Raw genomic sequence first — 17230 nt, 5'->3', positions numbered from 1 at the left:
AGTGGTAGAGGATGTGTGGATCAGGTGTTTGCTTTGAAGAATGTATGTGAGAAATACTTAGAAAAGCAAATGGATTTGTATGTAGCATTTATGGATCTGGAGAAGGCATATGATAGAGTTGATAGAGATGCTCTGTGGAAGGTATTAAGAATATATGGTGTGGGAGGAAAGTTGTTAGAAGCAGTGAAAAGTTTTTATCGAGGATGTAAGGCATGTGTACGTGTAGGAAGAGAGGAAAGTGATTGGTTCTCAGTGAATGTAGGTTTGCGGCAGGGGTGTGTGATGTCTCCATGGTTGTTTAATTTGTTTATGGATGGGGTTGTTAGGGAGGTAAATGCAAGAGTTTTGGAAAGAGGGGCAAGTATGAAGTCTGTTGGGGATGAGAGAGCTTGGGAAGTGAGTCAGTTGTTGTTCGCTAATGATACAGCGCTGGTGGCTGATTCATGTGAGAAACTGCAGAAGCTGGTGACTGAGTTTGGTAAAGTGTGTGAAGAAGAAAGTTAAGAGTAAATGTGAATAAGAGCAAGGTTATTAGGTACAGTAGGGTTGAGGGTCAAGTCAATTGGGAGGTGAGTTTGAATGGAGAAAAACTGGAGGAAGTGAAGTGTTTTAGATATCTGGGAGTGGATCTGGCAGCGGATGGAACCATGGAAGCGGAAGTGGATCATAGGGTGGGGGAGGGGGCGAAAATTCTGGGGGCCTTGAAGAATGTGTGGAAGTCGAGAACATTATCTCGGAAAGCAAAAATGGGTATGTTTGAAGGAATAGTGGTTCCAACAATGTTGTATGGTTGCGAGGCGTGGGCTATGGATAGAGTTGTGCGCAGGAGGATGGATGTGCTGGAAATGAGATGTTTGAGGACAATGTGTGGTGTGAGGTGGTTTGATCGAAGTGAGTAACGTAAGGGTAAGAGAGATGTGTGGAAACAAAAAGAGCGTGGTTGAGAGAGCAGAAGAGGGTGTTTTGAAGTGGTTTGGGCACATGGAGAGAATGAGTGAGGAAAGATTGACCAAGAGGATATATGTGTCGGAGGTGGAGGGAACGAGGAGAAGAGGGAGACCAAATTGGAGGTGGAAAGATGGAGTGAAAAAGATTTTGTGTGATCGGGGCCTGAACATGCAGGAGGGTGAAAGGAGGGCAAGGAATAGAGTGAATTGGAGCGATGTGGTATACCGGGGTTGACGTGCTGTCAGTGGATTGAATCAAGGCATGTGAAGCGTCTGGGGTAAACCATGGAAAGCTGTGTAGGTATGTATATTTGCGTGTGTGGACGTATGTATATACATGTGTATGGGGGGGGGGGTTGGGCCATTTCTTTCGTCTGTTTCCTTGCGCTACCTCGCAAACGCGGGAGACAGCGACAAAGTATAAAAAAAAAAAAAAATTCTTCTAAGCAAACACATGATCCATACATCCTCTACCACTTCTGAAACCACACTGCTCTTCCACAATCTGATGCTCTGTACACACCCTCAACCTCTCAATCAATACCTTCCTAAATAATTTCCCAGGAATACTCAACAAACTTTTACCTCTGTAATTTGAACACTCACCTTTATCTCCTTTGCCTTTGTACAATGGCAGTATGTATGCATTCTGCCAATCCTCAGGCACCTCACCATGATCCATACATACAGTGAATATCCTTACCAACCAATCAACAAAAGTCACCCCCTTTTTAATAAATTCCACTGCAATACCATCCAAACCCACCACCATGCCAGATTTCCTTTCACAAAGCTTTTACTACCTCTTCTCTCTTTACCAAACCATTCTCCCTGACCCTCTCATGTCACACACCACCCTGACCAAAACACCCTATATCTGCCACTATCATCAAACACACTTTCAAAATACTCTCTCCATCTCCTTCTCACTTCATTACTACTTGTTATTACCTCCCGACTTGCCCCCTTCACTGATATTCCCATTTGTTCACTTGTCTTACGCATGATATTTACCTCCTTCCAAAACATCTTTTTATTCTCAAGAAAATTAAATGATGCTCTCTAACCCCAACTCTCATTAGCTCTCTTTTTCATCTCTTAACTTCTCTTAACTTTCTCTTAACTTCCTGCTGCTTTCTTTTATACATCTCCCAGTCATTTGCACTAATTCCCTGCAAGTATCATCCAAACGTCTCTCTTTTCTCTTTCACTAACAACCTTACTTCTTCATCCTACCTCACTACCTTTTCTGATTTGTCAACCCCCACCTTTCTCATGCCACATGCATCTTCTGCGCAAGCCATCACTACTTTCCTAAGGCGCTTGGGAACAGATGCTGCAAGATGCTGAGGATATGTACGGTCAAGGTTGTCCTAAATATCTTGGATGGTGGCCTGGAGCTTAGGAACGCTGGATGTATCCTGCCTACACAACTGTGATTTTATAATCAACCACAAATTCTCAATAGGATTAAAGTCAGTGAGTTACCTGGCCAGTCCTGAATGTATGTCACACCACAAAATGGAAACTAATCACATATTAATTCAGCAATGTGGCATGCTACACCATCTTGCATAAAAATATCATGACCAATCTTCTCAAACCAGTCAAGTAATTCATCACACAACAGCTCCAGGTATCAATTCTGATTCATAGTCACATTTCAAGGTAAAAACACAAGACCTACAACACCATTATACCCAAAAGACCCAAAGCCATTAATGAGTCTGAAAATTTTGCAGCTGCTTGAATACACTTAGGATCGTATGGGTCACTACCTGCCCTTCAGTACACCATGCCTCTACAGCTGCCAGTAAAATCAAATGTGGCCTCACCAGACCACTTGACTTTCTTCCACTTTTCATTGTCCTATTACAAATAATTCTTGGCAAAAGTGAGTCTGTTCTTGTGCTGGCATTCTTTCAGAAGTGCTTTTTTCCAAGGCAAACATCTCTTAAATTTCAAGTCATCATGAAGCAGGCTATGAAAAGTACATACATACACATAACCAATTAGCTTAAGCTTGTCTTCCGTAAACTGTGTGCTGAAATATGTGGATTCTTGTCTACTTGACATTGGATAATCTTCAGAGTGCACTAGAAAGTGATACAAGGTCATCCAAGTCATTTCTTCTGGGTAAGAATGTCAATGCCAACACTGTCAACAAAGTGCTTCATCCATCTTTGCACTCTTTGTACTTTGATTTCATACATGTATGGCACTTGATGATAACGCTTAGCAATAAGTTACAGCATCATCTTTTAATAATTTTCTCTCAGCTTGGCAAGAAATTACAGCAGGAGCTTTTAATATATTTTCACACAAATCCACTCTTGCAGAAAACTAACTGGAGAAAGATCAATTTAGGATGTTAAGGATTTGGGTATGAGTCCTATTTGCTATATATCATGAGCATATTTCATCCTAAAATGTGGTTGCAAATGTGAACTGATAATATTTTTTGTGCATGGAAATACATTTTACATTGAGTGAAAAAAAAAAAAAGTTTAGTTTGACAGCTACTATGGTCTCATTAGAAAATAAAAACATTAAAAGCTGTAGATGAGGTTGTTCAACACTCAGTTCTTCATATTTTTTCTTTACTCATATCTTAAAACCAGTGAAGTCCAAAGCAATGACACTTTATATCACCACCATCTACTGAATGACTATGACAGTAGTCCACATTAAATAACTTTATTTGAACTTCAGCATAAAACAAATTAGCTTTTTACTAATGTCTTACTTGCATAACCACCAACAGTTTGATGCACAATAGCTGTCATTACAAAATGGCTGACTGACATGACATTATATAAAATTGCTTTATAAGTTATGAGTATCAAATAGAATAATTTAGCAAATACTATAGAGCTAGTAATATTAAATTTGAAAGACAACTGAAATCTCATATTAGTGAAGATATCTTTTATCTTATTTCCTAATAAAACAAAATCTGTTTCACACCTTTCAAAGATTTTGATATTTTGGAACTGGCTTTGTTTTTCATGCAGAACCTTCTCGACTTGGAGAGAGAATGCCTGGCCTGGCCACATGGGTGACCTCTCTGTATACCATCCTTTAAGGTTCTGGTCCATCTTTCCTACAAAAAGAACTTGTTTATCAACAACTACATAAATACAAAAATATGTCAAGGGGTAAAGTAAATGTAGTGCATTGTTTGAAATGACTGGCTATAGAAAACAAAATGCTTAATTAGCATATAATGGGCAGACATATCAAGACTTAGATGATTCTGTAAAGATAAACCTCAACCTATCTATACCTCTGATGCCCATTCCCTCCAGGAGCTTCCATCATTCCACACATTCTTCCACTATTTCTCTCCCTCACCCTATTTGCCCATGTCACAGGTGATCTTCCACTCACATCAACCCCTTTTAATTGTATCATCATACACTCTCATAAACTCCCAGTTTTGCATTCTTTCCACAAGCCCAAACCACCTCAAAGTATTAAGTTTTGCCCAATCTACCACTCCACAATTCACTCTCTTTGCATTGCCTGTCATAACACATCTCTCATGCGCCCTTTCATTTCTTTCGTAATTCCACCTAGTCACACCTAACGCTCTTCTCAAATAGCTCATTTCCACAGCTGGATTCTTGACCTGTGACTCAGTCCATGTCCATGTTTCAGCTGCATAGGTTAGGGTTGGGAGGACTATGCTGTCCCACAATCCTCTCTTCACTTCCATATTTACATCTCTACCCTTCCTTATTCTGTTAAGGGACCCAATGACTCTTCTTTTATTTTCTTCATTTTTTTCCATGCTCTCTCTTATATCTCCTTTTCTTTTAATTCTATTATTACATTGCATCTCATTATATACAGAATATTAGTATATAAAGAGGACTATATACACTCAACAAATATGGACTTGCATGAGGTAATTACGCTGAGATGTCATCAAACATATGTTCAGATTTTAAGGCATGCTTCTAAGAAGGAAAGGTCTGGGTCTTTAAAACAAAGCAAAATGGGCAAGCAAGGATCACAGTTAGTTCAGAGATACACTCCTTTAGGACATGGGGAGGTATGCCACTCTGGGTCATCACCTAGTAAACCTGTAGCAGGGAGGGTACTTAGGAGACCCTGCACAAAGAAAATACATGTGATGGTGTAGGTTCAAGCAAGAGATGGATCACAATGATTAGGAGCACAATTGCCTAAAGTTGAATTAGAGGATGATAAGGTATTAAAAAGAATGTCTTTATCTGCTGGAAAGTCAGCCATAATCAGGTTAGAAAGATCTAATCACACAAATTATTGAGGTTTTGGTTAAGAACCAGGAAGATTTGTGAGAATAGGAAGAAGTCATGTTGGCACACTTTCTTTTTATGAAAGTGTACTTGACATTTTAAAGAAAAGCTTTGTAGTGATGCCAGTCAGAAATAAAAACACATGGTTTCTGGGGAAGAAAAGAGCTCTATGACTTGATATGCTCTATCCCTGATGCAATACGTATCAGAGATAGAGTGATCAAACCATGACTGCAGGGAGAAAGAGTTACAAAATGAGATGTATGACTCCATCCCAGCCAAGATAACCTCAACTAGCAAAACATAAGGCAGCCAAGCCAATAAAGCAATGCCAGTCTCAAAGGAGAAAATCACTAATGAGGTCATGTAGAAATGACTGCTGAGCACTCTGAAATGATAATTTTGGCATTTTGAAGGGGGATAGAGAAAGGTGGTGCCCAATTAGAAGATACAAAAATAAGGATGCGGTTGAAGGCCCCTAATGGGATAGCAAATGAGTTATCTATGGGAAGAAAGCTCTGAAGCACAAAAAAGGATCAAATTTGTTGAAAATGTGTACAGGCAGTTAGGAACTAGTGCTACATTTTTGATTACCTGTTCCAGACTGTCCAAGAGGAAAAACAAAAAGCCTCGGCTCTACTGGGATCATTCCTGGCAGAGCGTTACAAGTCCTTGTAGTTTACAATGAAATCCCCTGCACTAAGGATTTCAGCATGTAGATAAGTACAAAACAATACTCTACTGCAGGGAGTCAAACATTAGAAAAATTTGTACATACTTTAAAGAGAAATATGCAAAACATAAATGCTAAATTATAGAGGGGGAGAGATTTTGAACCAGATTAATCAATGTTAAGAGACTCAAGGTCCATGAGATGAGCTCTGGGAGTTTTTGTATTACAAGAAGCATAAACCCATACTTGGAGCAGAAACAATAGTAAACTTTAAAATTACAGTTAGAAATCTGGTTTCAGAAGTGGTAGAGGATGTGTGGATCAGGTGTTTGCTTTGAAGAATGTACGTGAGAAATACTTAGAAAAGCAAATGGATTTGTATGTAGCATTTATGGATCTGGAGAAGGCATATGATAGAGTTGATAGAGATGCTCTGTGGAAGGTATTAAGAATATATGGTGTGGGTGGCAAGTTGTTAGTAGAAGCAGTGAAAAGTTTTTATCGAGGATGTAAGGCATGTGTACATGTAGGAAGAGAGGAAAGTGATTGGTTCTCAGTGAATGCAGGTTTGTGGCAGGGGTGTGTGATGTCTCCATGGTTGTTTAATTTGTTTATGGATGGGGTTGTTAGGGAGGTGAATGAAAGAGTTTTGGAAAGAGCGGCAAGTATGAAGTCTGTTGTGGATGAGAGAGCTTGGGAAGTGAGTCAGTTGTTGTTTGCTGATGATACAGCGCTGGTGGCTGATTCATGTGAGAAACTGCAGAAGCTGGTGACTGAGTTTGGTAAAGTGTGTGAAGAAGAAAGTTAAGAGTAAATGTGAATAAGAGCAAGGTTATTAGGTACAGTAGGGTTGAGGGTCAAGTCAATTGGGAGGTAAGTTTGAATGGAGAAAAACTGGAGGAAGTAAAGTGTTTTAGATATCTGGGAGTGGATCTGGCAGCGGATGGAACCATGGAAGCAGAAGTGAATCATAGGGTGGGGGAGGGGGCGAAAATCCTGGGAGCCTTGAGGAATGTTTGGAAGTCGAGAACATTATCTCGGAAAGCAAAAATGGGTATGTTTGAAGGAATAGTGGTTCCAACAATGTTGTATGGTTGCGAGGCGTGGGCTATGGATAGAGTTGTGCGCAGGAGGATGGATGTGCTGGAAATGAGATGTTTGAGGACAATGTGTGGTGTGAGGTGGTTTGATCGAGTAAGTAATGTAAGGGTGATAGAGATGTGTGGAAATAAAAAGAGCGTGGTTGAGAGAGCAGAAGAGGGTGTTTTGAAATGGTTTGGGCACATGGAGAGAATGAGTGAGGAAAGATTGACCAAGAGGATATATGTGTCGGAGGTGGAGGGAACGAGGAGAAGTGGGAGACCAAATTGGAGATGGAAAGATGGAGTGAAAAAGATTTTGTGTGATCGGGGCCTGAACATGCAGGAGGGTGAAAGGCGGGCAAGGAATAGAGTGAATTGGATCAATGTGGTATACCGGGGTTGACGTGCTGTCAGTGGATTGAATCAGGGCATGTGAAGCGTCTGAGGTAAACCATGGAAAGCTGTGTGGGGCCTGGATGTGGAAAGGGAGCTGTGGTTTTGGGCATTATTGCATGACAGCTAGAGACTGAGTGTGAACGAATGGGGCCTTTGTTGTCTTTTCCTAGCGCTACCCCGCACACATGAGGGGGGAGGGGGATGGTATTCCATGTGTGGCGAGGTGGCGATGGGAATGAATAAAGGCAGACAGTGTGAATTGTGTGCATGGGTATATATGTATGTGTCTGTGTGTGTATATATATTTGTACATTGAGATGTATAGGTATGTATATTTGCATGTGTGGACGTGTGTGTATATACATGTGTATGGGGGTGGGTTGGGCCATTTCTTTCGTCTGTTTCCTTGTGCTACCTCGCAAATGCAGGAGACAGTGACAAAGCAAAATAAATAAATAAATAAATAAGAAATCTGAGAGTGTAAAGGGGATACAGCTTTGAACAGTGGGTTTCAGAAGGATCAGGGGAGAGTGGAGAGGTGTTTTACTATGGGAATGTTAAATGTGAGAGCACAAAGGTTGCAGAAACAAAAAAAGAACCTAGTCAGAGAGTTATGTCGAGAAGAGTGGAGTAAGATCCAGTCAAGGGGGCCGAGGAGCCAACCAGCCCACCATGACAAATGGTACCATTCCAATATGTTACTGGAGAATCTATATAAACTGTACTTTGTATCTTAGTTAAAGAGAAAGGAAAACCTAAAGTGGAAAGTAGAGAGTTGTGTGAGTAATGTGTGCTAAAGATGAAAAAGGTGTGAGTTTGTGGACTGGGCACAAGCAAGCCAATTGCAGACAAGGTGAAAAGAGCAAAAAACAGCAACCATGCTGAATGTCCAATACACCATGTTCAGCTATATCAGTCATACTCAGCATTCTAACACATCTATCACACCATAGTTCCTTACATAATCAAACCTCCTAACACTTCATGTTGTCTTCAAGCCCTTCTTTTCCAACTCATCCACCCTCCTGTTCCATAGGATTTAGGACTCACAATTTGCACCCACACAACAATGCTGGAACTCCTAGAATTGGTCATCCTCTCATGTCTTTATCACAATGACCAATTTCTTTTACCATTCATTCTAAGATTCCAAGTGGAAATTGAACAAACTCCAGTTATCTTTTAATGAACATTTCTTCTTTTTTCCTCTCTAGTTTGATATTGTCCAGTCCAATACTTACGAAATAATTTTGTCTGTCAACCTTCTGGTTTGTTAATCACTTTGTGGCTAAGTCCAATGGTTTTATTTCATCAGTCCCTGTTATTGACTTTCTCTATAATCTCCTTTTTGGCTAAGCAGCACTGATCCTGTATGCTCTACACTTCTTTAAACTTATGTTCCACTGGATCCTTAATTATCCTGATTGCTCTGTCTCTAACAGTACATGATATTGTCTGCTGCTTTGTCCAATCTCCTGGGATCCTCTGTTATAATGTCCCCAAGTTCCTGTCCCTCTGCATCAGCCATCATGTTCAGTCTACTGAGCAGCACCAGAAACTGCTTCTTCTCTCCTTGCCATTCCAGAACTGTTTTTGTAATTCCGACAATTCAACATTTTCGAAGATACCTAGAATAGCACCTTCTGACTTTTCTTGTTCTTTCATCCTTCTGCTTTCTTTCCTTTGGTTATGTATCTCATCCAATGCAAATCTGTGTTCATGCACTTTTACTAATTATTTATTCTTTTAGTTCCTCTCTCATCTCATAACACACTTTGTGATCCTTGAATTGATTCCCCAGTTCCTCTAATTTTACTCTTCTAGTTGTGTTTACCTCTGGTCTTAGTTTTCAACAGCTTCCCGTAACATCTCCCAACATTTGTTCTCTGGTGGTTTCTTTTTCACCTTTTCCTTGTGGATCTTGTTATGAATAACTGCTCTTCATAAATGCTTTTATGTGAGGTTATACCTCAACAAAAGATTCTAATGTAAAGTTAGAGTTGTTAAAAGTATGAAATAAATTCAGCATCATTCAACATCAAATTTTAATGAGTATAAGAATTACCAAAAAAAATATTTACTAAACTAATAATGATTTTAGTAAACTAGTTGTACTTAAAAGTTGGAGGCAATTTTTTCATATTTGCATCAATGCTGAGTTATTACCATCATCCTTTCTCTGAAGAAAAATGTTCAATGTTAAATTGCACACCCTCTTCAGCTCTCTCAGTACTCTTCATATTATCACACCTCTCTCTTACCCTATCATTAATCATTTAATCAAACCTCCTTACATCACTTAATGTCCTTTAACATTTCATTTCCAACACATCTTTCCTCTTTCATACAATCTCATCTATAGCTCAAGCTTTGCATCCATACAACATCGTTGGGACTACTATACCTCCAAACTTAACCATTTTTGCCCCCCTAGTTAGTGACCTTTCTTTCTACACATTCATCAATGCTCCAAGAACCTTTGCACCCTCACCATCCTGTGACTCACTTCCATTTCTAGGTTCAATTCCCTTGTACCTGAAACATTTCCCTTCCTCCAATTTTTTCCACTTAAACTTACATCCCAGCTAAACACTTTCTATGCACTGCTAAACTTAACCTTCTCATTCACATTTGCTTTCAACTTTCTCATTTCACAAACTCTCCCAAACTCAAACACCTACTTTGTACAGTTTCTTATTCAAATATTCCACTAGTGCCTTGTCATCAGCAAACTGACTATTCCCAGGTCCCCTCACCCCCAATAGACTACATACCTACCCATCTCTCCACGACCTTGCATTCACCTTCTCACCATCACATACATAAACAAATTAAGACAGCGAGTGACATCACACATCCATGCTGCAGACCCACCTTCACCTGGAACCACTCACCCTCCTCTTTACCTACTTGCACAAACACCTTACTCTCCTTATATAAACTCCTACCTACTTCTAATAGCTTTCTTCCCATACCATACAATTGTAACAACTTATACAAAGCATCTCAAACAGTCCTACTTTATGCTTTCTCTAAATTCATAAATGCCACAAACAAAGCCTTCCTTTTCTCAAAGTATTTCTCCCACATATTCTACAAAGCAAACACCTGATCCACACATCCTCTATCAATTCTGAAACTACACTGCACCAAGCAAATGTAATGCTATGAATATACCACCACCCTTTCAATCATTATTTTTTTCATTCAACTTATCAGGTACACTCAACAATCTTATGTCTCTGTAATTTAAGCAATCACCTTTCTCCCTCTCACCTTTGTCTTCTTTGTTAGCTGATATTGGCTCAACCCAACTTCCATTTGCCCTCTTTTTACAGCCTCTGCACCTTCCTACTGACATTCTGCCACTTTAAAGATTTCCCAATCACTTACATTCCTTTGCTGTAAATACTGTCCATACTCCAGCATTTTCCCTTTCACTTGCAAATTTATTTTGTCATCCCACCTCTCACTATCCTTTATCACCTGCCCACTTCCCACCCTCAACATGCTACGCACTTCTCTCATACAAGCTAGCAATGCTTCCCTAAAAATTTTACATTCCTCACCCATAACCCTAGCATCACTTAATCTCCCCTTTTGCCATTCCACACTCAATCTCTTCACAAAAGCCTGCTTTTATAATATTCAATAAGATGGCATGGGCAACTGAATGTCTTATTCAAAGCCATTTCATGAACAATCTCTCTCACTGAACATACAGGAGAGTAGGAGGCATGCAAGGAATAGAGTGAATTGGAACATTCTGGTATACTAGGGTCTATGTGCTGTCAATGGACTGAACCAGGGTATGTGAAAGGTCTGGGGTAAGCCATGAATAGGTCTGTGGGGCCTGGATGTGGACAGGGAGCTGTGGTTTTGGTGCACTACACATGACATCAGAGAAAAGTGTGAGCGAATGTGGCCTTTTTTGTGTCTTCCTAGCACCAGGAACTACAGGGAAAAAGGACACATCCACTCACACCCATTCTCTAACTGTCATGTGTAATGCACTGAAACCACAACTCCTCATCCATATCTAAGCCCCACAGACCTTTCCATGGTTTACCCCAAATGCTTTACATGCTTTCAGACCATTTACAGCACATTGACCCAGTATACCACATTGTTCCAATTCAGTCTATTCTGTGCATGCCTTTCACCCTCCTACATGTTCAGGCCCTGAATGCTCAAAATCTATTGAGTAACCCCGAGGGGAGGATGAGTTAATGAGTTGACTGTGAACCAAATACTAACCAGGATTTGAACTTACTTTTACAATCCTCTTTTCACTAATATCACTTCCTCATTGGAAAATTTCAAGAACTCTTCATGTATGCCTCCACCAGATACCCATCCCATCTGCTGCCTCTCTTAGTTCATTCACATCTAAGAGCCTTCCTTCTGCATGCCCATCAATTAATATGTAATCCAACAATCCCGCTGACCATCTTTCCTACCCATGTATACTTACGTACCTATTTTTGAACCAGCTATTCCCAATCACCAGTCCTTTTTCAGTACACAACTCCACAAGCTAATCACCACCTCTATTCACCTTACCAAATATCTCATGCTCTCCAACTATACCTTTAACTATCACAACATTCACTTTCACACCTGATCTCTTGCATGAAAAGTGCTAACACACTTAAACATACTTCTTTTCATTGTTTTTGAGGCCAGGTAAATAAGCACTAATAATCACCCATCTCTCATGATCCACTAATTCTAATTCACATGAGCCTGGATCTCATTTCATTACACTATTCCATACATTCCCTCAACTCCTGCTTCAGCAGAAGCACTACCCCTTCCTTGGCTCTCACCCTCACTCCAACCCCTGACTTTATCTTTAACACATCCCCAAACCATTCTTCCCCCCTTGCCCTTAAGCTTTGTTTTAATCTGAGCTAGAATATCCAGGTTCCTTTCCTCAAACAAACATCCAATCTCTCCCTCCTACTCAATTTGGTTATATCTAAACATGAGAGCAACAAAGATGGTGCCAAAATTTAGAAAGCCAAGTGTTTAAGTTTGCCCAATCTGGAGGAGAAAAGTGATGGGTGACCAGGTCACAACCTTTATGTTATAAAAACAGATCAGTAACACAGACAGTGAACAGTTCTTCATGAGATTCAGAGATAAAAAAACAAAGGACATAACATGAAATTAAGTAGGAAACTTGTTGAAAAATATGAGGAAGTACTTTTACAATACAGGAACGATGGATGAATGAATTAAAATGACAAGACATGATTAATGCAGAGAGCTTACAGAAATTTCAAAAGCTGTATGAAAAAGAATGTTCAAGAGATGGTGCCAAATGAATGTAAAACTCCCTCCCATACAGGTACATCAGTAGATACATTACAAATAAGTAATTACAAGTAATTATATTCTTACCCATTATACTGTGTAACTTAGTTGGTAATTTACTGGAATGTGACGATAATTCATTTGTTATTCCACATACTGTTCATGAAGTAGACGAGTTACCAAACAAATCGAGAGCAAAATGGTCATTTAACTTTAAAGATCCTTACTTGTGATTATATTTGATCTTGTACACTGGAAGCTAAGTGTCAGCTCTGTCTAGGCTTGCAGAAAATAAATTTGGTTTGAAAACTTCCTTAGATCAAGGACAGTGAAATTGTAAAGCTGTTTTTTTGTTTCAAGACATATATGAACTATTTGCATTACAAATACATACAAAAAAGCACAACAAAATGATCTAAAAAGGTTCAAGAAGGTAAATGGACTGAAAGACTGATTTTGTGGAATTTGCAAAACACTAGAACCTGGAGATTATTCATCACTGTCTAGCACGAGGTTTTATATATATTTGCTTCCCTTAAGAGATGCCTACAACTAACACTATATATACAAAATTATGCTTTGGTTTCTTCAAAAATTTATCTATATATCTTGATATATATTGATTGAGGGGGTGAAGGCATGTACGGAGCATCAGATTGGGGAAGAGCAGTGTGGTTTCAGAAGTGATTGAGGATGTGTGGATCAGGTGTTTGCTTTGAACAATGTATGTGAGAAATACTTAGAAAAACAAATGGATTTGTATCTAGCATTTATGGATCTGGAGAAGGCATATGATAGAGTTGATGGAGATGTTCTGTGGAAGATATTAAGAATATATGGTTGTGCAAGGCAAGTTGTTAGAAGCAGTGAAAAGTTTTTATTGAGGATGTAATGCATGTGTACAAGTAGGAAGAGAGGAAAAAGACTGGCTCTCAGTGAATGTTGGTCTGCGGCAGGGGTGCGTGATGTCTCCATGGATGTTTAATTTGTTTATGGATGGGGTTGTTAGGGAGGTGAATGAAAGAGTTTTGGAAAGACGGGTAAGTATGCAGCCTGTTGTGGATGAGAAAGCTTGGGAAGTCAGTTGTTGCTCGCTGATGATACAGCACTGGTGGCTGATTTGGGTGAGAAACTGCAGAAGCTGGTGACTGAGTTTGGTAAAGTGTTTGAAAGAAGAAAGCTGAGAGTAAATGTGAATAAGAGCAAGGTTATTAGGTACAGTAGGGTTGAGGGACAAGTCAATTGGGAGGTAAGTTTGAATGGAGAAAAACTGAAGAAAGTGAAGTGTTTTAGATATCTGGTAGCAGGTTTCGCAGCGGATGGAACCATGGAAGCAGAAGTGAATCATAGGGTGGGGGAAGGGGCGAAAGTTCTGGGAGCGTTGAAAAATGTGTGGCAGGCGAGAACGTTATCTTGGAAAGCAAAAATGGGTATGTTTGAAGGAATAGTGGTTACAACAATGTTATATGGTTGCGAGGCATGGGCTATAAATAGAGATGTACAGAGCAGGGTGGATGTGCTGGAAATGAGGTGTTTGAGGACAATATGTGGTGTGAAGTGGTTTGATCGAGTAAGTAATAATAGGGTAAGAGAGACGTGTAGTAATAAAAAGTGTGGTTGAGAGAGCAGAAGAGGGTGTTTTGAAATGGTTTGGTCACATGGAGAGAATGAGTGAGGAAAGATTGACCAAGAGGATATATATGTCAGAGGTGGAGGGAACGAGGAGAACTGGGAGACCAAATTGGAGGTGGAAAGATGGTGTGAAAAAGATTTCAAGTGATTGGGACCTGAGCATGCAGGAGGGTGAAAGGCATGCAAGGAATAGAGTGAATTGGAACAATGTGGTATACTGGGGTCGACGTGCTGTCAATGGATTGAACCAGAGCATGTGAAGCGTCTAGGGTAAACCATGGAAAGTTCTGTGGGGCCTGAATGTGTAAAGGGAGCTGTGGTTTCGGTGCATTATTACATGACATATATTTTGAATGTGTTTGATGATAGAGTGGCAGATATAGGGTGTTTTGGTCGAGGTGGTGTGCAAAGTGAGAGGGTTAGGGAAAACGATTTGGTAAACAGAGAAGAGGTAGTAAAAGCGTTGCGGAAGATTAAAGCCGGCAAGGCAGCAGGTTTGGATGGTATTGTAGTGGAATTTATTAAAAAAGGGGGTGACTGTATTCTTGACTGGTTGGTAAGGTTATTTAATGTATGTATGATTCATGGTGAGGTGCCTGAGGATTAGCGAAATGCATGCATACTGCCATTGTACAAAGGCAAAGGGGACAAAGGCGAGTGCTCAAATTATAGAGGTATAAGTTTGTTGAGTATTCCTGGCAAATTATATGGGAGGGTATTGATTGAGAGGGTGAAGGCATGTACAGAGCATCAGATTGGGGAAGAGCAGTGTGATTTCAGAAGTGGTAGAGGATGTGTGGATCAGGTGTTTGCTTTGAAGAATGTATGTGAGAAATATTTAGAAAAGCAAATAGATTTGTATGTAGCATTTATGGATCTGGAGAAGGCATATGATAGAGTTGATAGAGATGCTCTGTGGAAGGTATTAAGAATATATGGTGTGGGAGGCAAGTTGTTAGTAGAAGCAGTGAAAAGTTTTTATCGAAGATGTAAGGCATGTGTCCATGTAGGAAGAGAGGAAAGTGATTGGTTCTTAGCGAATGTAGGTTTGCGGCAGGGGTGTGTGATGTCTCCATGGTTGTTTAATTTGTTTATGGATGGGGTTGTTAGGGAAGTGAATGCAAGAGTCTTGGAAAGAGGGGCAAGTATGCAGTCTGTTGTGGATGAGAGAGCTTGGGAAGCGAGTCAGTTGTTGTTCACTGATGATACAGCGCTGGTGGCTGATTCATGTGAGTAACTGCAGAAGCTGGTGACTGAGTTTGGTAAAGTGTGCTAAAGAAGAAACTTAAAAGTAAATGTGAATAAGAGCAAGGTTAATAGGTACAGTAGGGTTGAGGGTCAAGTCAATTGGGAGGTAAGTTTGAATGGAGAAAAACTGGAGGAAGTAAAGTGTTTTAGATATCTGGGAGTGGATTTAGCAGCGGATGGAACCATGGAAGCGGAAGTGAATCATAGGGTGGGGGAGGGGGTGAAAATTCTGGGAGCCTTGAAGAATGTGTGGAAGTCGAGAACATTATCTCGGAAAGTGAAAATGGGTATGTTTGAAGGAATAATGGTTTCAACAATGTTGTATGGTTGCGAGGCGTGGGCTATGGATAGAGTTGTGCGCAGGAGGGTGGATGTGCAGGAAATGAGATGTTTGAGGACAATATGTGGTGTGAGGTGGTTTGATCGAGTAAGTAATGAAAGGGTAAGAGAGATGTGTGGTAATAAAAAGAGTGTGGTTGAGTGAGCAGTAGAGGGTGTTTTGAAATGGTTTGGTCACATGGAGAGAATGAGCGAGGAAAGATTGACCAAGAGGATATATGTGTCAGAGGTGGAGGGAACGAGGAGAAGTGGGAGACCAAATGGGAGGTGGAAAGATGGAGTGAAAAGATTTTGAGTAATTGGGGCCTGAACATGCAGGAGGGTGAAAGGTGTGCAAGGAATAGTGAATTGGAATGATGTGGTATACCGGGGTCGACGTGCTGTCAATGCATTGAACCAAGGCATGTGAAGCGTCTGGGGTAAACCATGGAAAGTTCTGTGGGGCCTGGATGTGGAAAGGGAGCTGTGGTTTCGGTGCATTATTCCATGCCAGCTAGAGACTGAGTGTGAACGAATGGGGCCTTTGTTGTCTTTTCTAGCGCTACCTCGCACACATGAGGGGTGTAGGGGGGTGTAATTCATGTGTGGGGAGGTGGCGATGGGAATGAATAAAGGCAGACAGTATGAATTATGTACATGTGTATATATGTATATGTCTGTGTGTGTATATATATGTATACGTTGAGATGTATAGGTATATATATTTGCGTGTGTGGACGTGTATGTATATACATATGTATGTGGGTGGGTTGAGCCTTTCGTTCGTCTGTTTCCTTGCTCTACCTCGCTAACGCAGGAGAGAGCGTCAAAGAAAAATAAAAATAAATAATGAATATATATATATATTTATTTATCTATTTATATTTATTTTCCTTTGTCGCTGTCTCCCGCGTTAGCGAGGTAGCGCAAGGAAACAGACGAAAGAATGGCCCAACCCACCCACATACACATGTATATACATACCCGTCCACACATGCAAATATACATACCTATACATCTCAATGTACACATATATATACACGCAACAGACATATACATATATACACATGTACATAATCCATACTGTCTGCCTTCATTTATTCCCATCGCCACCTCGCCACACATGGAATAACATCCCCCTCCCCCCTCATGTGTGCGAGGCAGCGCTAGGAAAACACAACAAAGGCGCCATTCGTTCACACTCAGTCTCTAGTTGTCATGTAATAATGCACCGAAACCACAGCTCCCTTTCCACATCCAGGCCCCACACAGCTTTCCATGGTTTACCCCAGACGCTTCACATGTCCTGATTCAATCCATTGACAGCATGTC

General features: G+C 40.4%; 1 protein-coding gene across 4 annotated transcripts in view; it reads right to left on the bottom strand.

Moving 5' to 3' along the window:
• Positions 1 to 17230, bottom strand: part of SpdS (Spermidine Synthase) — an 85669-nt gene that overhangs the window by 33646 nt on the left and 34793 nt on the right. For 3 of the 4 annotated variants that reach the window (XM_071661296.1, XM_071661293.1, XM_071661295.1), the window contains exon 2: positions 3915 to 4050. In XM_071661296.1, the coding sequence (XP_071517397.1) occupies positions 3915 to 4045 (131 nt within the window). In that variant the 5' untranslated portion in view covers positions 4046 to 4050. Of the gene's footprint in view, positions 1 to 3914; positions 4051 to 5824; positions 6621 to 17230 lie in introns of those variants that run through there. The other variant, XM_071661294.1, reaches the window with a different exon arrangement.

Source organism: Panulirus ornatus, chromosome 73 (genome assembly GCF_036320965.1).
Source record: "Panulirus ornatus isolate Po-2019 chromosome 73, ASM3632096v1, whole genome shotgun sequence".
NCBI lineage: Eukaryota > Metazoa > Arthropoda > Malacostraca > Decapoda > Palinuridae > Panulirus > Panulirus ornatus.
The sequence above is the reverse complement of the archived record's forward strand: the minus strand, read 5'-3'. Positions and strand labels throughout refer to the sequence as shown.